Genomic DNA, 25,047 nt, shown 5'->3' with positions numbered 1-25,047 from the left:
TTTCCCACCAGGTTCAAAAGAGGCAGCGAGACTTGTGCTGTAAATAAGGAGTAAATGAACCATCTGCCAGTAATCCTGATGAGCGGCGGGACGCCGGCCGCTCTCCATCTGCGCCAGCGCAGCCCGAGTCCTCGGGAGCCGCGGAAGCGGCTGCACAGAGAGCAGCGAGGCTCGGGCACGATAAAGCACGAGGAACCTTCCCACCCCATTAAATCACACCCTTTTCCCATCGAAGCGCTTACCTGCCTTCTCCAAAGCACAAAAGTCGGGGAAAGCTCCTGGAAAAATGAAGAATAAACTAGGGAAAAGGCGAAACTGTTTACTCACCATTTTAATACTGGCAACAACTATAACAGATTGAAACTGTACACGTGACAAACTGGGAAAGAGTCTCAATGCAATGTTCAGCGAAGGAATGTACTGACTGGTTATGAACATTACTACAGTAAAAACGATGGCAAACAGGGATTTGGCACCACATATACAAAGTAAAGGCATGCTTGTCAATACAGTTTAGGAGTCTCCGTACAGAAAGGCCATGGTAAATGCAGAACGAGGTGCACCCTTTACAAAATCACCCACCGGTTTAGACCAAAAAATGCACAAGGATCTAAGTGGTTGGTTGAGCAGCTCCGTAGCAGCGCGCGTGCGTTTCCCAGCGCCTTTGGAGCTCAGCGTTTCACCCCTGCGAGGGAGGCGGCCCGGGTACCCGCTCGCCGCGAAGCCGGCTTTACGCTCACCACGCAGAATGGATCTCGATTTGGGTGTCGGCATAAACCAGGTTCACCCCCTAACCGTAAGCTAGAAAGACTCGCTTATCCCGCTGCAGTAGCTTCTTTCAAAGCCTTAGGGTAGCAGGATGGGAACAAATTACACATCAAAAAAGCCAAAGCTATCGCCGTAAGAGCTCTAAGGATCCTTTAAGTAGTTGCAGAAATATTAAATCCTGACCATACCAAGTGTTAAAAACAAAGAGTTCCTGCTAAGAGGAATACTTTCTGCATGATCTGGTCACATGTGCATAGTTAAGTGATTTTTTTTTTTGTTGTTGTTGTTTTTTTATTTTTAAAACAAGATTCGTTTGCAAATAAAGAAATAAAATTTAGTAAAGTTATAGTTTTCTTGATGGAAAAAAACCTTAAAAACAGACTAGTGGTGGCTTGTTAACCAAAGAAAGAGAGAAAGCTACATATCGAAGGTCTGGAATCCAGCACCTCAACTTCACAACAGCTGTACACATTTGGGATTACACCATCCAAACGATGCCAGGATGATCTAGTCACACTAACAGTTGTTCCAGCTTGACCTAACTTCAACACCCCCTATCAATAAAAAGGTCCCTAATACAGAAGATTGTGCTAAAGAACGCGACGATTCTGCATGCTGTTTTCACGTCCCTCGTCCCGTTCGCAGCTGTCCCCGCGAGGCAGCGAAGAGGCTGGTTCTCGAAACGCCACATCGTCAAAACTGCAAAGAGAACAGCGAGCGTTAGCGGGCTGCAAGGCAAAGCCAGCGCGAGCTGGTGCGCAGCGCCTGCACGCCGCCGGCGGCCCACCTTTACCTTCTCCCCACGCCCCTTCCTCCTCAATAGAGTCCACATTCCTTCAGGTTGTTTTTAATGATAACATCTGTAACGGCATCGAACACAAACTGCACGTTCTTGGTGTCGGTGGCACAGGTGAAGTGTGTGTAGATCTCCTTGGTGTCTTTTCTCCGGTTCAGGTCTTCGAACTGACACTGGATGTACGCGGCGGCTTCCTCGTACGTGTTGGAGCCTGAAAAGGTAAGATCCCTTACTTTGGCCAGCAGTTCACAGCAGAGAGATCTTTTAAGTACATATTAAGCTGCTTGCAGCCATCTGCCTTATCCAGCTACAAATCCAAATCCACCATTAACCCCTTCTTGTAAATCTGGAGTCTATTCCCAGCTTCTGGTCAGTGACCTTGGACGAGTCCCTCCCGCGACTCACCCACCGCTCCCCGCTGCAGCCTCCCCGCCCAGAGAGTGCTGGACGGGAGCGTCGTACGCAGGAGCGCTTCGCGCCAGATACAGGGAGTTACAGCAGAAGAGTGACAAGCGACAGGGACAAGCAGGTTCGACGGACCGTTTGAAAAAGAACACCTGGACGCCTCGCGCAGTGACTAGGCGCAGCACCGCGTCCGCGCGGGGCCGCGGCAGCGCAGGGCCGCACCGCAGACGCACCAGGGCGACCTAGTGCCGCCCCTGGGGCGTGGGGAAGTTTTGTAGCCTCTAAAATTGAGGTTAAATGAAAGTATTGTCCTAATAACACATGGAAAATACGGAGTGAGCTCGATTTGCTGGAGCGCAGTACTTTGCTATTCGTACTCCAGGCCGTAAATCACACGGACGAAGGCGGTTCCGAGCCAGAGACGTGTGTGCCCCCAGCTCTTCTGAGAAAACGAGCTATCAGCCAACTTGACGGCCTGAAGATGCTGCCCAAGAGACAGAGTTGAAGGAATAGGGAAAAAGATAAGCTTTTAAGTTATCTCGGACCGTGTAGGCTTTGACTGACTCACCCCTGGCCCTGGCAACAAGGAAAACGCAGCTTCACGAGCCCAGCCTTACCCGTGTACTCCGGATAGCAGATCGTTAGCGGGCTTTTCTTAATCTTTTCCTCAAACAGGTCTTTCTTGTTCAAGAAGAGAATGATCGATGTGTCTGTAAACCATTTGTTGTTACAAATGCTGTCAAACAGTTTCATACTCTCGTGCATCCGGTTCTGGAAAATAAAGTGAGAAGGGTGATGCATCATTCCGGAGTTCTCACGGGGCGGGGGGACAGATGGGCTTTACGACAAAGGCCAGACTAAAGAGTAAGTGTCACTGACACATCCTCCTGAGCAGGGGCCAGGCCACCTCCTCATCCTGTAACTCCCCCAGGGCCTGTCTGCTTCCCCACGGAGGTACTCACACCTCGGGGAACCGGCTGCAGGGACGACTCAGGCCACCCCCCTCTAACCAGGGCCTGGAGAAAAAGCTCGTTTATACATTTTTATCACTTTCTGGGGCAAGATACTGCAGGTTGCTGCAAGGAAGTGCTCCTCTTCACAGCCCTCAAACCACCGTGACAAGAGGAGCAAGCCAGAGGCGTGCCTGCCCCATGATTCCACCTCCCTTTCCTATGAGCCATGCAGGCAGGTAACTCCTCCGGAACATACCATCTCCTCGTCCTCGGCCAAGACAAGGTCGTAATCGCTGAGGGCCACGCAGAAAATAATTGCTGTCACGCCTTCAAAGCAGTGGATCCACTTCTTCCGCTCCGACCGTTGGCCGCCAACATCAAACATCCTGGGAGAGGCAGAAGAACGGTCTCAGAGCTACGGAGACCTCCCTCCGTGGCCACCGCCGCGTTCGCAGCGGGTGGAGGCGGCCTTGCCAAGGGCTTTCAAACAAGCAGGACGTAGGGGAACACAGGTCCGCAGCCTTCCATCAGCAAGGGCAACAACCCTGAGCCCTCCCTTCCTCAGGAGAGTGGAGTTTAAAACCAGAATTCTTTTCCTCAGAGCAATTTCAGCAGGAAGAACTAGACGTTACCTACATCGCTATCCAGAAGTCTGCTGATTCACCAGGGCACACTTATTTTGTTCTCTGTCTCCTATTTCCTTAGCAACAATCCATTTGCTTGACTGGACTCCAAACACCTACTCATAGTCAGCTCTTCCAGCTAATTTATACTGCATCTGACAAAGGATTATCTGGAACATGCTACCTGCGTGCTACTGCTGGGACCCAGAAAGGAATTAATGGGGCTAAGAAACAATTTCATGTAATTAAAAAAAAAAAACAAACAAACAATCTGTGAGCTATGGAAGTTTAAAGGCTGCAGAGCTGCTTACAGAATTTCCAATTAAAAAAAAAAAAAAAAAAAGACGTGTCTTGGACACGAAAATATTTTGATGATAAGCAGGATTGCCAGGATGTTCTGATGGACCGTGACTTAATTAAATCAAGGCAGATACCGGTCAATATCCGAGAGCTATGAAAAATCATAAACATTGATTTGTTATCAGAGCAAACAAGCAGGCAAGAGAGAAACTGCCCAGGGTGGGCCAAAAGCAACGCAATTTCGCGATGCCAACGAAGGCAGCCCGAAGTGCCGCTGAGCTGACTCCAACCTTCTATTTAAGGTAAACCATCCCTGCGGACCACAGGAGGAGAGGCGGAAATCCCTGTGAGGATACAGGCTATTTACTTAGCTTGGATCATTTGCCATTACTCTCGGCTGTTAGCGTGGAGACATCTGGAAAGGAATAGCATCCTCGACAGCTCAGCTTCGCCAAGGTAATCCAAATTCGAGTCACAGTTATACTAAGGCTACCTCAGCCCGTTATTAATGCCTGAGACTTAACATCAAGGCTTCCGTCGCGGGAAAGATGGCAGCTTCGGGGTTTAAGATGTATTAATGCTTTCCTTTGTGGAACAAATCCCTCCGAGACGAGACACCTCGTGCCTCGGGCTCTGCACATGATCAGTGACTCCAGGCAGGCTCGGGAAAGAGCAATTCCCCTCTTTGCATCAGGGAGGCACGCCTCCGAGCGCTCAGCCATTTCGCTTGAAAAGAAGGGTTATAATGATTGAACGGAATATGCCCGCTACCTCCAGCTCGCTCTGCCGTTAGTCAGACGTGATGATTTTTAAAGAGCACCACCACACACTGCAGCTGGAAATGCTAATCCTAATCCATCACGACAGAAGACAAGTTTTTCCCCTGGACGAACCAGAAGCCGTGTAAATAGCTCGGCGATGCAAAGTGTTCAAGCATTCTTGTTAAAACAATTCATAAGTTAAGACAGTTCAGAAGCCAAAATGCTACTGTTCTCCCCAAAGAAGCGTGCAAACAAAACAGATTTTATAAGCGACGCTTGGATTTCTGCTATAGCTCTCACAAACCGTTTTCAAACACAAGCGAAAAATAAGCAAACAAATGCTTATTTAAAGGCTCTGAGCAACAGAGACTTGAAAACAGTGCCACAGGCGACGGGAACTCGCCCGGGATACAGGCGCTGCGTTTCCTACATCCAGGTTACGGACGCGAACGCCCGCCGCACGGGGCTCCAGGCTGTTTGTCGGGATCCAAAGCGAGGATTTTCTAACAAGCAGATCAAGGGCGGGGAGGAGAGCTAAACTGCGGGCTAGCAGCCTCTACGGGGGTTAGAGGGAGCTCGATTAGTGATACGTAAAGGGACACTGCCAGGACCACGCTCGATACCCGAGCCCTGCAGGGACTGAGTTTGGAAGGCAGCGAGGACAGGGAAGCCCCGTCCTCTGTGTCACGCAAAGGCAGCTGGTCCCCAGCACGCTTTCTGCATGCCCCATTCCTGCTCCGCAGCAAGTGTCAGTCAGCACAGTCACCTACAGCTTTGCGGAGAGCACCGTGCAGCCCAGAGCCAAGACTGTGACTGCGGGGAGAGCTCGTCTCCCACTTCAAAGGAAGGGGCTAAATTCAAACTCAAAATCCAGGAGTCAGTGTCCTTTTAGTATTTTGGGGGGTTTTTTTGGATCCTGTAAGCAAGCAGTCAGTACCTGTGTCTGCGATTCCAACATAAAAGCAGCTGAAAAGAACAGAAGAAGGCAAATAAAAGTCAAACCGGTATCTCCAGTGAGCAATGCCAGTAGAGAGGGAGTGTAACGGAGGCAGGGAGGACAGTTAAAACAGGGCGAGACGTTTTGCAGCGCAGGTGTGGGACCCACCACCACGCACTGAAGAAATCGCCGCAGTCCACAGGGACAAGCGCTGCCCTTCACTTACTTGAAGTACAGGTCCTTGAAGGTGAAGTGAGTTTCCACAATGCCGGTAGTTTTAACTCTGGTCCGCAGAACATCCTGCTGAGTCGGAATATAGGTCGGCTGGGATATTCTATCCAAGTCATTCAGGTAACTAAACCAGAAGAGACAACACAAGATGTGCTTTTTTTAGTCTGCTTGCTCGCCATGAATCTTTTATAAACTGCAGAAGAGAGTCATCATGGAATTTATTCATCATCTTCACACAGTACAGACCTCGAACATGCAGCCAACAAACCCCCTTGGGTCTACCCCAGGGCTGATTTTTGTTGGGGTTGGGTTTCTCTAACCCCCCCCCATATGACCTTGCAGCGTGGGCTGGGTAGAGTTCAGCTAGCTGGGGAGCGAAGCCTGATAAGAAGCTAGCACGACAAGTACTGCTGATGCAGAAGCCATGCCAAGGCTGGTATCTCTTGGGGCAATTCAAAGTAGTCAAGGTCTGTCGCATCAAAGCGCAAGGCAATCAATCCAGTGGCTCGCTTTTAAAGGGCAAGGATACGTCAGATGAACCAGGAGGAAAGAATTAAGCACCAAGAACTACCCCCAGACCAGGTGGATTCATTCCCCTCCTTTAGCAAGAGCGAACCAACACACAGCACATCCAGCTCCCCAACGGCACGGCTGCCGGAGGAAGCCGCTCCTCCGCGGCATCAAGGCAACGCGCCCATCAAGACCCCAACTAATTCCAACTACAGCAGAATCCCTTTGAAGCTCAGCTCTCGGGCACATAATTAGGAGGTATACATCATTTCCAGCAGTGTCAGAAATCCCGCTCCAGCCAGCGACACCTCTGAGCTCATTTTTCCTGTTAAGGGGAAGGCAACGGCCTCCTGCTTCCGCAAAGGAGACGAATATTGCTCCAGCTCCATCGGGACGGGACCGGAGGCAAGCATTCAGCTGCCTTCGTGCGCAGCTGCCAGCAGCGTTACCCCTAACAGCTACAGCCAGGCCTTTATCAGGAGCAGTTTTAACCAATACAGTACCGTGCAACTGTGAGATTTTAGCGGCACAACGGCTCTGGGCTGGTGACATAAACCCTGCCCTCCCAGCCCAGCATTACCACAGATCCGCTGTCAGCCGGGGGCTGCTGCTTCCCATGCACCTGAAACCTGTGCCAGGAGCTTCAACTTCCCACGTACCTTCATCACCGAGCAACATCTCCCTCCTCCGGCCAGGACTGCCAGCATATTTGCAGAACCCTAACCCAGAAGGACACAGCCTACCTGCCAGCCTCCTGCCTGTGCTTGCCCTGGCACCGCGGGGCTTTCCTCAAAGAGCTGGTATCTGCAAGCAGTTTTAGCCCAGAAAGGGCCGACTCCTCTCATTCCCCTCTCATGTTTGGTGGGATGACAGGTTTGTGAACCGCTCTTTGACCAGAAACGCAGCACCCAAAACTCACGCTTGGGATTGGCTTTAGTTTCAGCTTAGCAAAACAGATTTTGGAAGAAGGCACCTCCATTAGGCTTCTGTTAAATATTTCTACTGAGGAAATAACACGCCCAGATTTTCCCCCCGCTGCCTCCTTTCCTACCAGTTTGAGTTTAGCTGGGATACGATGGTTCAAAAGCTGATGGAAGTGCTACCTCAGAACTGACCCAGCAGCTTCTAACAGCCTGGCTTTGATACAGGTCACACAGCTGCCCTGAATCGCTGAAGTGATAAATGCGCAAGCTGGAGCTGCAAAGCATCTGCTCCTAATTGCCAGCTTTCAGCATCAGAACTCTCAGCAGTGAAACCGGTATAATTCCTACTTAAGGCTTTTCAGGCAGCCAGCGAGGAGTGAATGGAGTCAGGCAACTCCCACCAAATGAATTGCAAAGTACCGCTTGCACATCAGTCAGGAGAACAAGGTGCATCAGACTAAGCGGCTGCTCTATCTGTGACCTGCCTTAAAAAAAAAATAAGCAGATTCATTCCAGGGAGACTCAAAGGGTGAATAAAACCAGATCCCATGGAAATGCCTAAGCAGTTGGCAGATCCGGCACGGGGGATTTCTCGGTCGCAGCAGAGCCGCCAAAGCGCGTGTGCGCGCAGCCTCCTCCAGCCGTCCTCGCCTTGCCGGAGGCAGCTGAAGCAGCCTGCCCACCCAACAGAACCCGCTGCCGAGCCCAGCCGGCCGCTTGTTTCCCTCTGCCACACACAGATGAAGTGGAACTTGAAAAAAACTGGAAAAGCGCGGTCCGAGACTCATGGTTTTGAGCGACTCATAACCCACAGCTTGCCACAGTCTGTCTGAAAGTTTAAAGACGTTCCTCGCAAATATTGTTTCGGGAACTGAAAACATACACCTTACTGAATCCTTCTCCATCCCACGCAGTTTGAATCCCTTTTCAGAGTCTCCTTCACCACAAGGCTTCCTTCAAATGCTGAGGTTGCAATCCTTGCTCCCCACCTTGGATCCCTGTGTTTACAGAGCCAACTATTTCTCATGCTTCAACACTAGCTTGCAAATACAAGCTTGCGAAGACAACGGTTTTGTTTCCCTCCTTTCTCCACCCTTAAAACAAGGGCTCAAGGACAAAATAAAAGGCTGACCAAAAGCCCACGGCGTAACTCGTCTTTGTCTTTGCGACCCTCTGAGCCTTCCCAGCACACCCTGTGCCAGGCTGGCACTGGCTCAATACCTGCCTTCGCAAGGATCTGCGGCTCCAGTCCGATCAGAAAGCCTGCCAGCTTCAGCACCGTCCCGTCTCACACTGCCCCAAGAAGCACTGACCGCAGCAGTGGGATGTTCCGAAGCCAGCAGCTTTCAGTTGGTGAGGAGAACTGAGTTCCCCTCCTCCACACGCTCACATGAACCCTGGAATGGTATTTTCCTAACAATTCAGTCATGTTTCCCTTTAACACTGGAAAGAATGCTTTCAAGGCCAAAAATGGCTCTGAAATTCATACAAAGCATTTATTATGAACGGCTATCTGCAGCCTGAGCTATGGGAGGGAAGGAAGGGGGGGCTGTCACCGTCGCGCCTGAAGGCAGAGCAGCAAATAAAACCAGCCTTCACCAGGGAGAGGAGAGAAGAGGGCAGAAAGATGCAGGTTTGTACCCAGGTGGGTCAGTATTTACAGCCACCAAACACCAAGCTTTCTGGAAACATTATCCCAAGCACCTGTGCCAGTCTGAAAATGCAAACAGCATCCTTCCTCCATAGGTTGGCAGCTCATGCAGAATTAATCATCTCCAGCCAACTCTTCCTGCAGCAAGAAAAACAGGCGAAGACCTGGTGAAACCTATATTTAAGAAATGCTCTTCTTTCACAGAGTCTGCCTCGTCCCTCCCCTCATGCTTAGCTGGATTTTGGCAGACGAAGCAAAGCAGAAAACAAGGCAACGGAGCGGGATCGCCAGGAAAAGGGAACGTTGTGCGTTACCTTTATCATTTGCGCACTTATCTGGGCCAGCTAAGACAGACCCCCAGTCTGCAGCACAGACCTACAGGTGGAAAAGCGCCCTTCAAAAGCTTGAGCTGTGATCCCAGGGTGGTGCTACTCGAGGGGGATCAGAAGAAAGCATCAGGATACAAATGGGAGGACAATGCCCTGCAAGCTAGTGCTTGAAAGCAGAGGAGAAAAAAACCCACACAGAAATAATCTAGGTTTTATCCAGCATCGTGTCGGGGAATTCAGGCCAAAACTGCCACTCGGGAACAAGACAAGATAAGCCAGAACAGAGAACGGTTGATCAGAGCTATGCTGATTGCCTGTGAGACTGCAGATAATTACCTACAGGATCTGCAGGCTGGTGTCTGTATGAACTCCGGAAAAAAGTAGCAAAACCAGCAACTAAAATATTTTAAAGCATTATCTGCGTGCCGAGATTTCCCAGTATCAGAGAGATGTGCAAGACGGCAACACACCTTAGCATCCACACCGCTGCACCAGCGGACGGGGTCGTGTCCGTTGTAGCTGTTGCACCGCGAATCGCGCGCACAGGCCTCAAACGCTTGCCCGCAGCTCCGGCTCAAGGCGGGCACGGTGAGCTACGCAGCCGTTTGCTCACGTCATAGGTACAGAAAAATGGGAAGTCACGATAAGGAAAGTGAAAATACAGATGTTTGAAATATCACACCAAAAACCCAGGGTGGTTGCTAGAGGGACATTATCAAATGGAGCCCAGAGAAGACACTGAACTTGAAAATCCACAGTTTAGACCAAGAGTTACTCAACTGTTCTTAAAAAAAAAAAAAAAAGAAAACAGGCAAAACACTGATTCCAGGACAGACCATTTGGGTTTGTGTCACAAGTGGTTATCTCTGGGAGCTCAGCCCCACCTGCTGCGTACGGATTACGACACACCATGATCACGGTTGCCTCCTCTCCTGCCTGCCAGGGCAGCTCTCTGACGGGCAGGATCCCTGCCCGCACAAGGGGAAGCCCTCAGTGAGGCAGGGAACAGCAGGAAGAGAAGTTTTCGGAACAATCTGAAATTCCCTGAAAGCCTTGGCTCTCTGCCACAGCCCTCTCGCTCTTGGTGCCACCCAATCTTCACGAGCGCTCGCGCATGTGTTCCTCTTTTCCCTCCCCACCCGCTTTCTGGGTATCTCAGCAGAGGCACCGAGGTCTGATGTGAAGCTCCCAGTCAGCCAGAACCGGGCTTGAAACACTGCACAATACTGAATTCCAGCTGGAAAACCAGTCACCTCAAATAGGGCATGTATTTAAAGGCTGCCAACCCTTGAGTTTCTGTCCCTTTTGTAGGAGATATTTAAAGAAGTGAAATTCCCTTAAGAGAATTGTGCACCGAAGCTGGTACCTACGTGCCCACCGCCACAAGAAGGGACTGCAAAAAATCCATCTTTTAAGCTTGGATAAGGGAACTGACTGGGTAACCCCAGAAAATACGGCAAGACAGGAGCCACGCACTGCGCGGAGAAGAACAAATACCGACTGAACACTCATCTGGGCAGCTCATTGCGTCTGCTGGCGAGACGGGGGTCCTGCAGGAGAAAACAGGTTTTTAACTGCGCAATAGGAACCCACTCACAGCGTTTCCCAATGGCTGAGTTGCCTGGCTACCGAGTCAAAATAATGCTGCTCTAGTGCAACTTCCTGCGGTCTTAGGACGGGAAGCAAAAGTTCTCTGATGCACTTATCAGTAAAATGCCACGTGGGTCATCATCAGGCTGAAATCTCTCTGCCACACAGATTTGACACCGGGCCATGACAGCGGTTCGTCACAGTAGCCGTGCCTACACATGCCGGCACCAGGAACTGGACACGAGTGGGTTGCAGCTATTCAGGAACAGGAATAACCCTCCCAAATCCCGTCTCTGGAAGGCAGTCGGGTCAAGCGGGCACCTCCGAGCAGCCTCGCACCCTCCCTCCCCAGTCTGCTCCGAGCCATTTCTACCCTGTTTTCTCCTTCCTGCCTTTGTTCTCCTTCTCTTTCAAAGCTGACCATCAAGACCACAGAGCCAAGGTTCCCCATCCGTAGCTTCTTCCTTATGCTCCACTCAACCCCCTATGCTTTCTGCCCTAGATCTTCTGCTCGAGAAGTCCTCAAGCTCTCTTTCTCTCCTCCATACCTGTTCATTAAATTGTTCCCTCATTCACCCCCCTCCTCATCCATTCTTTCTTCTCCCTTTGAATCTGAAGTTTCCTCCTTGCACGCTGCAAAGGCACAGACGAATCTGAGACAGCCTCCTCTCATCAACTCACTTACCTTGATCTAAACCCACGGCAGCCTGCCAAGGTGTTACAGATTTAGAAGAATTCTTCCTTATTTTCAAGCTAAAATATGCTCTGTGCAGACAGAGCCTGCAGGCAGCTGAGCTGTGACATCTGAAGTACCTTTATAAAGCACTTCCAAACTAAATTTTTCAAAGGCTTAAAACTTGGCTAAATTGAGACAAGTTTTCAGCTGGACGTCAGGAGGCACGTTTAACCCCAAAATCATCCTTTCAGAGTTTCAAATATTTATTCTAGAGACCAAGCACACAACTTTTTAAAAACAAAAATAAAAAAAAAAAAGACAAGAGCAACAACTGTTTTGCTCATTAAAAGAAATAATTTCCCCTCCCTGCACTAAGCTGCCTCTTGGAAATGGAAGAGGCATTTAGTCAAAATTCTCATTAACCAGCCAGCAGCAGCCCACACCACTTAGCCGGTCGTAACTTCCCAATTGTTAAGCAATCGTGTGCGTTTCAGGAACAGAACAATAAGCAGGTTTACAGCGGGCCCGCAGCGCTGCCCGCGCGGCGTCCGGCACACAAGCGTAGCGAGAGCTGTTAAGGAGCACAGCTATGTAAATATTGATCTGCTGATATCAGGAGATCCCGCTATTGGAAGCCGTTGATTGTCACAGATGTGGTAGTTTAATCCGGAACTCTGTTTCAGGAGCTTTACTCCTTTCTGCAGGTGACGTAGCTGATCACCTGCTGTAACGAGCCATCTTAATACAAGACACACTAAGCTATTCTTCCACTAAAAACCTGACTGGCAAATTCAGCTAGGCACAAAACAAGGAATATGGAGAGGGGTTGTCCAACACTGCATACAGGGAAGGCAAACAGTAAAACTGACTTTGATGAGCTAAAGCACCAGATTGACTTGTGAGCCCAAACCCTGCAAACCAGTTAGACCAGGGATCCCGTCCACCCCCTCGGAAGGGGACCCAGGTACCACCCCACTTTCAGTCCCCCAGCCCTTTTGAACAGCATTTGGTTTGCTGTGAAGAGCCCAGAAGCTGGTAACGGTTTCTTACTAGGATGCAGAGTCGTTAAGCTGATATTCTCTTGATCTGCTGAAGCAGGCCTGGACCCCAGCATCTTTCCATAACCGCTTAATCACACCAGCAAGCTCGGCAGTCATCACGCCTTCCTCTGCGCTTCCAGCTAAAACAAACAACTGGCGGGCATCGTCCTGCAGGAAGAGGGGAAACGAAAACAAGTTAGGATCTGCACCCGTTTATACCTTCACAAATTACATCGAGGCTTAACATCAGTAACGATCCTAGGGGCTGCAGCAACTGCTCTAAGGAATCATGGTCCCCTCTCTCCCGCTCTCTGTCCAGTCTTCTCCCCCAAACCATCATGTTGTTTTTCTCCTGCAGTCAGAAAGAAATTCTGGACAAGAAGCCCCAGCCCATGGGCGAGACGCACTGATCACGGGCGGCACCATCGCGCGGGGATCGCCGCTCTGAAGCGACAGGCAGCCTTCACGTCGGACACACCAAACTTCAGTCAGCTGGCGCAGCATTTCGAAGGAAAGGTAAGAACATCAACAAGCTACTAGACTAATGAACGATAAATAATAGTTTTTAAACTGGAAAACCTTTATTGCAGTGTCATGCAGTATGGCAACAAGGAAAAATTCAGTATCAAAAGCAGGTTCTTGGATGATTATAGGTTTAAAGCTTTGAGGACTTGCCGTTTGCTGCAATAGCTGTCAGAAATACGGGAGACCGATTTCTTAATAAAGCATTTCATCAGGAGGTGGGATGGACTGATCAGGACTGAGCATTTGCCCTAGAGCATGAGAAGTTCTCAGAAGTCTTAGAGCAGGACCTCATTCTTCTACACATTAACAAGCAGATTTTGAAAGTGAAAACCAGGCTGACATGCATCCCATACATCCCACACTGACGTTTATTTCTACAGCGATCAGACCTGCCAGCTCCCTTTCGGGAGGTGTAGGAGACCTTTCACAATCCCGGCAGGCTCTCAACTTCAGCCTGTCTCTTCCTAATGCTGGCTCCTGTCACTTGAGCCCCAGCCCATACTGCCCAATGCACACCTAAGCTCAGGCAAGAGTCAAGTCCACGTGCTAGTCCAAAGGGTGCCTCCCCAGCACAAGCAACAGGCACCTAAATTAACTTAATCAAGGCCTGAACTGCCACAGCACAGAGGTGGGCCTCGGTTCTGAGCCTTCGCAGGTGCAGCACTGATGGGTGCGGTGCTCTGCTGACAGGTCACCACTGGGGTTTCCTGCAAGACAGTTGATTTCGTTACCCCGGGTCTTTTCCTAGGAAAGTGGGGCAAGTTGTTTGCTCTTCGGGGTAGACTGGGACACGAGAAAATTCTTGGCACTTGGCTCTCGTCCTGCTAAGCTTGGGGAAGTCAACCGAGAGAGAAACTTGGATTTTTAGCATCTTCCTCCTTCCAGTGACCTTAGCTAGGCTGACATCACCGCTCGGCTTCGACAAGCACAGAGGAAAGGTGGAAGGGAACGCCAGGGAGGATTTGGGGCAGCAGCCGAGGTTAGCATGCAAGGGAAGATACGCCCTTCAGCCAGGATGCTTGACATCGTAAGTTCGAAAATATCTGTGGTTGCATCACAAAGAAGCAGAGTGGGTTACTTCACTTACTGCATATTAACCATAAGCACGAGGAATTAGTGCCAGATAGCAAGAGTGACAGGCTGTGCAGCCACTGCCCTGTGCCAATACACACAACTGTTCTCCTACGCACTTTCAGAAGCCCCTGACTCCCCATCCTACTCACGCTCTCCCCACACCTCGGGGGTCGAGACTTCCCAACTTCGCCTTCTACCATCTAGTGCTGAAGGCGAACGCCAGTAACAGCCCAAGGAATCGGCAGAACTGGGTGAGTTGGGAGAAGCAGGGCCTCGAACCCCCAAAAAATGAATAGTGAAAATTGTTAAAATTTATTTGGCTCAGCTTAAAAATTAACTGCCCCAATGCTGTGAAATGCTACTGGGGAGTGATGTCAAGCAATTTAAACAAAAAATTCAGAATTTTGTTAAAAATTTAAATAGCTTAGACAAAGGTTTGGGGATTTTTTTTTTCCTGAGAATTCAAACTAGTAAAGGTTCTTACCCATAACCTCAGTAAAACACTTGACGCTTTGTACTGGTAAAACATTACAGTTTCTGAAAGGTCTTTCGTTATTGTATCTTGTAACAAATATATTTCCACTGTGAGTGTTGTGGAATGAATTTCCAGGATTCATTAACACAATTCACAGAACAGGCTCAGACTAAGTGAAACAAGTTAAATACTTACTGCTCTGGCAACTTCCCCGAAGTCTATCTTTAGCCTTCCCATGGCTCTTATGATTGCAATGATGGACTGGATAGTATTGCTGTAGACAACCACTTTATATTGTTTGCATTCTTCCTCCGAGTAGCCATCCTCATGAATAATCCTGGAAGAAAACCAAGCTGTCATTCCCAAAGCAGAAGGGCACCACAGATTTCTTATTTCTTTTCACACAAAAATGCCGTTCACATGCCTGCACTCTCACTTACTTCATCTGCTTCACAATGGTGCTTTTCCCAGACTCTCCAGCACCTGAAAAGCACAAAAGAATTACGGTCAGCAACCAGATGAAATGAAAAGGAAAAGCGGAATGTACTCTTCCTAGTTCCCACACAGAAGTCGATGGGGTCTGGAGTAAGATACTTCTTGTGCACTGCTGCTGGTATCAGACCTCCAGAGCAGCTGTCCCGGGCCCCTTGGGAGGGATCGCTGAAGAGCGCATCCACAGGTACGTCCCTCCGGGGTTTTATTTACAGATGCTGGCGCTCATTAGGCATTCATCTGCTAAAAAAAATTTAAAAACCCAACCCTAGAATTTCTGAATTTCTAGAGTGTGCTTCTCGTTCACTGAGGCTAGCCACCTGGGAGGCAGGTCTGAAAAACCGGGACGAGGATTTATCTACCATCCCTCTTTCCAGCTCAGTAGCTACAGTCCAAGGTAGCCCTACAGCTAAGGGCACCAACGTCATCAGCTGCTACCCACTGTTACTGAGCTGCACAGGGTAAAAGCATTAGCCTTGAGTAACCAGGTGGACGCAATCCCAGATCCTGGAGCATTTTTACAAGGAACATCTAATTTAGAAGCAATCTTGCATGATACGCAGTGGAAGGGAAGGGACCCAGAACAGAGCTCAAAAGCTTGCGCAAATTGCTCTTTGCAGATCCAGGTGAAGCAGCTTAAGACATTAAAGACCAGAAACATGTTACTGTGTCACAGCAGAAACACCATAATGGACCTTCTAAGCTCCCTTCTCCACTTAGCACAGAGCCAGCCAAACGTTGCCCGTAATCGTCCGAACTAATGTGCTGTTTCTACAGTGGAAAGACGAGGCGTGTTCCCACGATCCCTTACCAGAACATAGTGGTAAGCACACCGGTATCACTCCTGAGCTAGATACCTCTTAAACAGCTCCAGCAAATTCAAACAAGGTACCTGTCTAGACTTGAAGTGGCAACTAAGGCGCCTGTGAATCACCAGCAGGAAGATGAGGGCCCTGGGCTCCCGCTCCAACCCTTCAGCTGCCAGCACAGGTTCCCAGAGCCACTCGGGGATCTTCGCTGTGGCACACCCATACGCATCCACCCACAGGACATGCAGGGCAAACAGTCATTGATTAACAAGCTCTATTCTCTATCATTTCCCACAATACAAGGATTATTATTCTGGGAAACTGAGGATAAAGAGACACGCAAATTTAGCTCAGAAATGAGCCTTTGCCACAGGATGATTTCTAGTTGAAATATCAAAGTTGCAGGCTGTGGCACTGGGACATGCCTGCATTGCAAACAGCCTTCCTTCCAAGAACGGCAGAGAAACCTGGCTTGCCAAGCCTCTGCAGCCCCAGGGAGGGGCAAGTTAGCCCCTCTCTGTCTGCAAAATAACAGCTAGTTATCCTGTTTTTCACAGCTTTTGCTCGTGAACCACAAAGCACCCACAAATCGCGTCCCCCTCCCACGGGCAGGAGGCAGAAACCACCTCTGCACACCCGTGCAGCAGCTGACACGCTTGCACAGCTCGGTGCAGCAGATGCCTGCTCCGGCACTCAGAGCCATCGCGTTGCACAGTTTACCGAGCCCCGCAGGCCGCAGCAGCCGAGCTGCGCTGCCCACACGCTCGCCCGTCCCAGCCGTGAAGCATGTGAAAGGCATGCACGGCGTTACCGCGCGTCAGCAGAAGCGCGGGCCCCGCATCACTCTGCCTCGGGCCACCGCAACACCAGCAGCTCGCTGCAGACGAGCCAGACCAGCCGCTGGCTTCGGGGCTCCTCAGCCTAAAAGGCTCGCTCTGAGCTGCAGAACTGGGTTTGCTGAAGGCAAAGGAATGAAGCTGAGCCTGCCTGGATTTGGGTATATGACTCGAGACACCCTGGGTGGACTAAGAGACACGGGCTCCCCTTCACTTCTAGCATCAAAGCACCAGATGCCCCGGCCCATAGAGTCAAGGCAACGCAGCAGCCTGCCAACCCAGGAGGGCATTGTTACAAGCAAGGCGAGCTTTGTTGGAGGAGGGAAATCATTGTTGAGTTATCAGACCAATATGGAAAAAAAAAAAAAAAAAGACCAGCTTTCAGGAGTGGCAGGCTGTGGAAATCGGGCTGCGGCACACTTCTCCAGAAAAAGGGCAGAAAAGCTTTCTGGTGCTACCTTCGGGAAGCACGCCTTCCAGGAGAGAGCTTCCCAAGCCTCTCGCAACATCCAGAAAGGGCAACGCTGCGTTCCAGTTTCATTCTCACATCCTTGAAGCCTGAGGAAGGCCAGCTCCTAGGAACAGCACCACAAACAGGGTGTGAAAGCAGCAACGCTTTTTAAAAAAAAAGCAGCATTCTCTTCCCAGTCTCATGACTTCATGTCATATGGGCAGAGGAACCCAGAAATCAAACCCCTGAAGAGAAGAGGTGGCTTTGCTGGGTTTGTGTGTGCAATAGGTACAAACTTCTTCCTTCCCTGAAATTTCGTACCCTTTTTAGCCTGCTTCTTTCACATTTCTTCAGGTTCTTTCCAGCATCACTAGTAAAACCCTTTTGGCTGATAAGGGAATCAAATTACTGGCAGGAACGTTAAGGTGCAGGTTCCAGCAGTGGCCGGGAGGGAGCAAACACAACCGCTGCTCTCTGAAGTTAGGCAACAGCCAGATACCAGCAGCTCGCTCACCAGCGGCGAACGCGCCGCGCCAACCCGAGCCCAGGCTCGGCGGCGGCAATCGGGACCGAGCGACGACAGCACGGCCTTTACAGCCTCACGCTTGTATTTCCACTCCCAAGTTCATCCCGGTCAGTTCCCAGATGTGGACGAGGATTCCTGAGGATCCATCGCTGTATTAAATTACAACAGAAAGCTTCCCCACCACCAGACAAGGTCATTTTCTAGCTGAAGGTGCATTTCCTATTTGCACTTAGACAGCTCCAAACCAAACAAGCAACCAAATATTTTTACAGCTCTTGGTGGCTGAAGAGAGCAGACGCAAATCAGCCTCTTCGCTCAGAGCTTTCACAGCAGGACAAGCACTTTCATGGCGGGTTCTAAGGCTGCCAAATGGGAGCAAACTCAAGTCAAACGGTGCCTTAACTCGTTACACCCATTTGCAGGTGTCGTGGGGTTGTACCTCCATCGTGGGGTGGCAAGACAAAGGATTTCTGCTTCTTTGGATCCATTTTGCACAGAAGAATACAGAGGCAACAAGAGAAACGTGCTGGTGTTCAACAAACAAGTACCCAGTGCCTCTCCTGCACAGCTCCCGGGGAGCCGCGGCCAGGATATGCATCTAAGAGCACTGACGCCTTTAAATGTCAATTGCTCAGATACCGCCGTGAGTTTATCTGTCTCGACATCCCCCTCAAGGGACTGTAACGCCAACAGCTGCCCCGCACAGCAGGAAAACTGTTTCCAAGACAGGGCATGTAGTGCAATTTAAATCAATTAGCCTTTAGTTTAGGTTGAAGGGTTACCAGATTAGAGTCTCTCATGATAAAATACTAGCAGGCTGCCAAGTTAAATGTCTGCAAACCAAAGAACTTAAACTTTTAAGTTATTCCTAAGCATAAGGCACTTCAATATTTTGTTTTACTTCCCCCAAGCCTTGAAGAATAGCTATTGCCAGTTCAGTCTCAAGTAGAGCGGCCAATATGAACTAGATTCCACCTTCAAAGCCATTCATGAAGCATTAACAGGGATGAAAAACGAAGTACATTTTAAGCAGAATCACCCAAAATCTGCTCAGATGTTGGAGTCAACACCTTCCACCCAACCAAATCCCAGGGCCTGAAGCACACTACGCCAGCGGGGCACCTCGCCGCAGCCAGCTACAGCGAGACTCCGTCCGAAGGCAACAGCTTGCTGGAAACATCCTTCCCTTCAGCGGGGGGGGGTTTTCTTTTATCATTGTCTCTTCTCCCCACTGCCAAGATGTCTGCGCCTCTTCTCCAGCTGGCACGGATTTTAACAGAGATGGCATCAAGAAGGGCTTGGGAATATCTGCGTGCTCCTGCTACGGCTTCTCAGGCACTCAGCATGGCAGCATTTGTGGTCAGGTATGACGACGTTAACGCTCTGTGGACTCAGCACTTCTAGCCCGGAAAGAACACAAAACCTCATGTTTATTGTCACAGCCATCTCCACATCCCCCATATTAAGGCACTGCGATTTGAAAGCTTCGGTGCCCTGAAACAGTGGGGTTCAACCCAGGGTCCCGACCGCGGGAATTTAGAAGAGACTGTTGAACTTAACCTCTCTGGCTTGTTTCTCATCATCATATTTGCTGTCATTTCCTCCTTAGATTATCTTAAAATAATCTGCTGCTGCAGCAGGCAGCGCTGAACTTGTACTACCTGTCATTTGACTGACAAAACAGTATCAGATACAATTATGCCATGACAACATAACCACGTTGGTTATACAACACTAATTCAAACCATATTCGTTTAACTCCTTCCCTTCACATTTCCAGCCCCCACATGCTTCAGCGGGGTTTAAAGGAGCACCAATCCACACTCTCGGAGGAAAGGGTGCTGGTTACTGACCCTGTTACTTCTAAGGGACTAGCAGAGGTAGGAAATACTGACCCACATCATCTAAACCTCCCTCCTTACCAACAGACAACCCAGAATTGGCTCCTCCAGCTCACACTAATGGCAGTCACGGCTTCAAAGGCACAGCCAAGCAGTAAGTCACCTTCTCTGGGATGTTATTCCTAAAGGAGTTTTTCCTGATGTTCCAGGTCCTCTCCCAGAGTCGCTCTCTGCTCCTGCAAGAGCCATGCAGGCAAGGTACCTCATTAAACAGTCATTTAAAAACATCTGCCCTCCAGCTCCGCAGTCATTCACTGGGAGCTCCTGCTGGGGTGGCAGCTGCTTGCCCATGAGATGGCCAACGTCAGGCACAGTCTCATCTCAATTGCTCAGAAGGAAAATAAAGCATTAACGCTGCCCTGGTCTATTCCGAGACACCCGTACTACGTCCTCCCACGCAGCGTCTTCAGGGGCCTCTCTCACTTTGTGCCTTTGCTTTTATCCGACACACACACCACCCCCCCCCAAACAAGGTGCACAATCATTTGCATTTTACTTTCCAGCCCTAGCTTCGACATCTCCAGGTCTCACTTCTGTTCTTTGAGGCTTGAAACTTCTCTAAACATTCACAGATGTACCCACCCTGCCGTGCAAGCTGCTATTCTCCTTTTTCCAACTGACTGGAGTGGCTGTAAAGGGTTTGCATAGAGAGACCCATATTGGACCTACTCGGTAAACAGCTTTTCATCTGCACCCTTTGTTCCCTGCTATCACGCAGCTTCATTTACCCTGATGCGCGGTGTTTATACTTACAGTGTGGCTTAAGCCTTCGGTCAAGTACCTTTGGGGGGGGGGGGTGGGGGTGGGGGTGTAAAAGAGTAGGAATTTAAATGCTACTGAAACGCTGCTCCGACCTACAGAAAACCGATGCTTTGCATTAGAAATTAAGATGACGGGTGAGAGCGGATAGAGTTACATCGAAATCCTTATGGACTCCACAGGCGAAGCACCCAGGCTCCGGGATCGCAGGCAGGGACCAGATGGGGAGCTAGAATGAGTTCAAGAAAATCGTGAAATATGACACCGTATCTTACTGGGTTCAAGAAATATGAAAGTCAGAACATTACTGGGATGTTTCTCACTGTAAAAGGAAAAGCAAACCTCTCCTTTTTGCTCCTATTAGCACGGCTACACGGGGATCACGTTTCGTCACAAGAAACCAAGGCTGACCTAAGTGGGGATGTCGTAACCCCATGGAAAAATTGTTTCAGAAGTCCTAACTTCTCTTTTCCCAAATTAGGAGCAAGAAACCTATCTATCCTACAGCTCCGCCTGCACACCCTAGACACAAAGAGCAGCTAATCTGTTACAAAGCATTTGCTGCTTTTTGTCGCAGCGCTTGTCCCACTCGATCGACGCACACTCTGCAAGAGCTCAATGCCATCCTTGGTCTTCAAGCATCCTTCAGCTAGCAACCTTCCCTCCAGAAACCAGCCCGAGCCAGGAGGCACCACAAACCCCCGGGGCTCACCCCAAGCCGGCCCAATAACACCCAAAGTGCTTAAGGGAGAGCTTGTCACCACCAGACAGTGCTGAACAACCTTCTGTTCAAAGGGTGCCAAGCCCTGTAGACATCCTACGGCTGGATCCCTTTTCCCTCGGGAGGGGGAAGGGAGAGGGGAGGGAACCTGCGGAGCTTCCAAGCCATATTAGCACTGGCCCTGGGAGAGCAATGCATACAAAGGGGGGAAACTATCACCCAACCACTTCCGCCAGAGGCTTTCCTGTAGCAGGAGATGGGAAGCCAAGCGACTCGGCATATCCACACACTCGAGATTACAGGGAAGCGAGCAACAAGCAAGGTTAGACTGGGAATTACAGGTCTGCACAACTACACTCTAGATAAAATGCTTGGTTTTAAACCCATTACTTATTCACCCTGCTCAAGAAACAAGGTCAAAGCCTACCTACATCTTCCAGACACGAGCATCCAGTTCACTGCTTCAGAAGGTACAAACAATCTTAAGTGTTTTTTCTCCTAAAGCCATATCAAAACCACATTAAGCTGTACTTCAGGTGAGGAAATTTCCCCCCCTGAAATTAAGGGGAAAAGCCCTGCAGCACCTACAAGTTTCTGAAAAGAAACCAGGTCACTGCTGAAACAATTCTTACCAGAGACCCAGAAGAGATGCACCTGGAATATCCAATAAAGTACAAGCAAGGAAGACAAAAATTATCAGGCTGACATGTTTCTGATTCCTCCAGAGGAGAGTGTGCACAGCTTGTAACTACAGCAACAGCCCGTATCGGCTTTAAAAATCTCAGCAGGGGTTTGGCAGAAACTTTGCCAGACCATTCCTGAGGCAGGATGATGCTGCAGCCCTTGCTGAACTCTGAAATCCCTGGGAATCTCTTAGGGTTTCCAACATCCCCTCTTAAGCAGCCCAGGAATAACCCCAGACATTTCACTTGAAGAGCTTGAAGCTGCAGGGCCGAGTCACAGACCTGGGAATACGACATGACCCTTTTGTGCTAAGGTGCAGCTAGGAAGCAATGCTGAATCGCCTGGCTGAGGTTACAGCCCATCTGCAGAGCCCCAAAATGGAAAATCTTCCCTCTGACAGACGAAAAAGGGGCCAAAACAACAGCACGACGAAGCTGTCAGGAGTCCAGACCCTAAAATATCAGGGGATCCATCGCAAGCATGGAGCGGGAGCTATTGAAATCATCATAAACCCCGATGGATATCTCCCTGATAAAACAGATGTTTCCTTTTGACAACATCTATTCACCATCCCACCCTAGCAAGTGAATGCAAATACTTCCCCTTATACACAAACACACTCTTAAGATATTTCTCCACAGCCCTGCCCTCCTGGTTTGCATTCCACCTGGAAAGGCTCCTGGACACCCCGCACACCCTCCTGCAGCCCCTCTACCTGTGCAGCCGTGTTTCTGGACAGCCGAACTACCGGCTCCTCTTTGCCACGTCCACCCTCCTGGTTTCTAACCTCATCACAGCACATTCAAATCCTGACCACCCCCCCACCTCCTTGCACGTGTATCTCTAAGGAAGAGCGAGCTGCCAGCCCTGCTAACGCTTGCCCCCTCTCCCCTCGTCAAGATTTTTTATTTCAGCACATCCCTGGACAGCTCTTGGATACCACAAGGCCAAGAGGGGTTCAACTAACAGAGGCAGCAACAGAGCTGCGCTGGGAATCAGGAAAAGGAGAAAAAACGTTAGAGAAATGAGCGGTGTCGTACCACCACGGAGATACAGCTATTGTTAGAAAAGTCAACAGGAACTGGGACAGCTTAGGTTGACACTTCGCTTTAACCACACATCAGAAAAACCAATATATACAAATAAAAGAGGGCCTATGGGCTGACTGAAGCTTAACTTTGGAGGTGAGAGGAGCCAATGGTACAGGACAAACCACTTGAAGTTGTCGCTGCCTCTGGATGAAATAAAAAATGGAGGGTGGTTTAAGGAATGCCATTTTGAGAACACAAGTAGCAGGAGCCGTAGGATCACTTCAACCGGCCTTCGAGCGAAACGCAGTGTGCTACTTTGCCTGCTGGCTTACCTGGGCTGCAGCTGGCACAGTTTTCCCCTCCCAGAAAGCACCTGGAGGATGCTCAGGAACAGCAGCAGCCCCGGAGGAGGGTTTCCCAACACGGCAGCAAGGGATGCAAGAGCTGTGTCCGGGTGGCTCCGGCCAGCCCAGCCCATGAACCACCCTGTGGACCACGGCGAGGAGGTGCACGTTTCCACTTTGCTCCCGCACGCTCGCAGCGGATCGCAGGCACTTCATGCTGCATGCGATCGCATTTATTTTCCTTATGAATCTAATAATGACCCCATATGAAAAAAATCAGGGAAAGAATTAGTCTTACACCTATTATTCAGCCATTCAATGTGCCTTAAAACGTTGTTTGTTTAAGCCAGAAAAATTAAGACTTGAAACCATGGAACTGTAAATGCCTCAGTGATGAACATTAACCCCTGAGCACCCAGCATTATATTTTATAAGCCTTTTTTTTTTGCCTTGAAACTCCTAGGGCATTGGCCTTGTTTTGCTTAAAGGCTTTGAGCATGTAATGCCTGCCTTAAAGCTTCTGTGTTTTTTTTTTAACAGGTGCCTCACAAGAGAAAGCTTTGGGCGCTTGGCACGGCGACTGCCTCCACGCAGGGCAGCGCCGAGGCCGAAGCTCGTCCATCAAACAAAGAGCGTGCCAGGCAGTCGGTGCCAGCATGGGGAGAGACCATCAGCCGATGTAATTTGCAGCATTTAAAGCAGACGTCGTACCACACGGGAGCCTAACGGCAGCAAGGGACCGGGAACCGCTGGGTTCAAAGCGTCAGCTCTACTTTGCACTGGAGTGGGATTAAAATCATCCTGTCACCATTCAGAAGATTAAGATATCCCTGGGAATTCTGCACCAGCCCTGCCGACCGCCGGGAAGCACGGGGCTGGCGGAGCTAGCTGCCTGCTAACGCGCTGTCACCCACACGCAGACCCGAGTGACCATCGACGTCACCGAGAAATTGCTTAAGGAGTTGCAGAAAGAGGCACTAAATCATGCAATTACAAAATTGAAGAAGTTAAGAAAGTTTTTCCTAACAAAATTAGAAATAGAAACTGGGAAACGGGGGAAAAAAAGGCTCATCTTGGAAGGAAGCAGATTGGGTTTTTCCCCTCCTTGCCTGGCTGTTGCACCAGATCTTAACGATGGCATAAACTTGCAGGGGCACAGCCAAGTAAGGGGACAACGGGTTTACAACCACTTGTAACCATGAAGTGGACAGACTGCAGCTGTTGACGTTCCACCATTGTCATCCCTCGAGCACAATAAACATCAAAGAGGTGACTCCATAAACAAGTCTTTTGGTGAATACAGGACATTGGTCTTACTGGGAACGGTCTTCTGCACTCAAAAAACTGCAAGGCCAACATGTACGAGTGCTTGGGTGACAGCGTGAACATCCTGAACTTTGGCAACATCCCTTTTCACCTTTGATATGAGATCATTTCTTGCACAAAAAGCTATTTTCATCCCCAGCCAGAATCAAATCAAAGTTCCAATCCGGTTTAGGAGAGGGACACTAACAACCGTGTTACCGAATCCCAGCTCTGCAGCGCAGCCACCGCCAGCACGGGAAAGAAGGGCTGTCGCAGCCGCAACTCCTCAGGGCCGCAAACCCAAACGCTGAGAAAAGCTTTCCCTGGTGGAAACGATGCCTTTCATTCCCACCACGAAGCAGCCAACTGGCCCAAGGGCAGTAATTGTAAGTACCAGCTGTGCCTTTCTCCTCCGTGAAGCCAGCACCAGCCACGCTCACAGGAGGACGCCGTAACAACCCGCGCCATCACCAGCAACCTGTACCCCGAATGCTCAGATTTAGGTCCTCCCCAGCCAGAGGGTTCAAATCCTTTCCGAGATCAGCTGCAAACACCTTGTCCTCTTTGGGAAAAGGCCCCTTTGCTGCATTTCAAGCCACGCAGCAAAGAGCCAGCCCGGGA

At 49.8% G+C, this 25,047-nt stretch overlaps 1 protein-coding gene across 1 annotated transcript in view; it reads right to left on the bottom strand.

The window, feature by feature from the left end:
• Positions 1–316: 316 nt before the first annotated feature.
• GNAI3 (G protein subunit alpha i3) overlaps positions 317–25,047 on the bottom strand; it is a 31,960-nt gene continuing 7,229 nt past the window's right edge. The window contains exons 2-9 of the mRNA XM_075115321.1: positions 15,008–15,050; positions 14,763–14,904; positions 12,504–12,661; positions 5,770–5,898; positions 3,179–3,308; positions 2,587–2,740; positions 1,562–1,775; positions 317–1,467 (exon numbers count right to left, since the gene is read on the bottom strand). Coding sequence (XP_074971422.1) covers positions 1,585–1,775; positions 2,587–2,740; positions 3,179–3,308; positions 5,770–5,898; positions 12,504–12,661; positions 14,763–14,904; positions 15,008–15,050 — 947 coding nt within the window. The 3' untranslated portion in view covers positions 317–1,467; positions 1,562–1,584. The remainder of the gene's footprint in view (positions 1,468–1,561; positions 1,776–2,586; positions 2,741–3,178; positions 3,309–5,769; positions 5,899–12,503; positions 12,662–14,762; positions 14,905–15,007; positions 15,051–25,047) is intronic.

The sequence above is a fragment of the Phalacrocorax aristotelis genome, chromosome 21, assembly GCF_949628215.1.
Source record: "Phalacrocorax aristotelis chromosome 21, bGulAri2.1, whole genome shotgun sequence".
NCBI lineage: Eukaryota > Metazoa > Chordata > Aves > Suliformes > Phalacrocoracidae > Phalacrocorax > Phalacrocorax aristotelis.
This window is presented reverse-complemented; position numbering and strand designations above follow the sequence as displayed.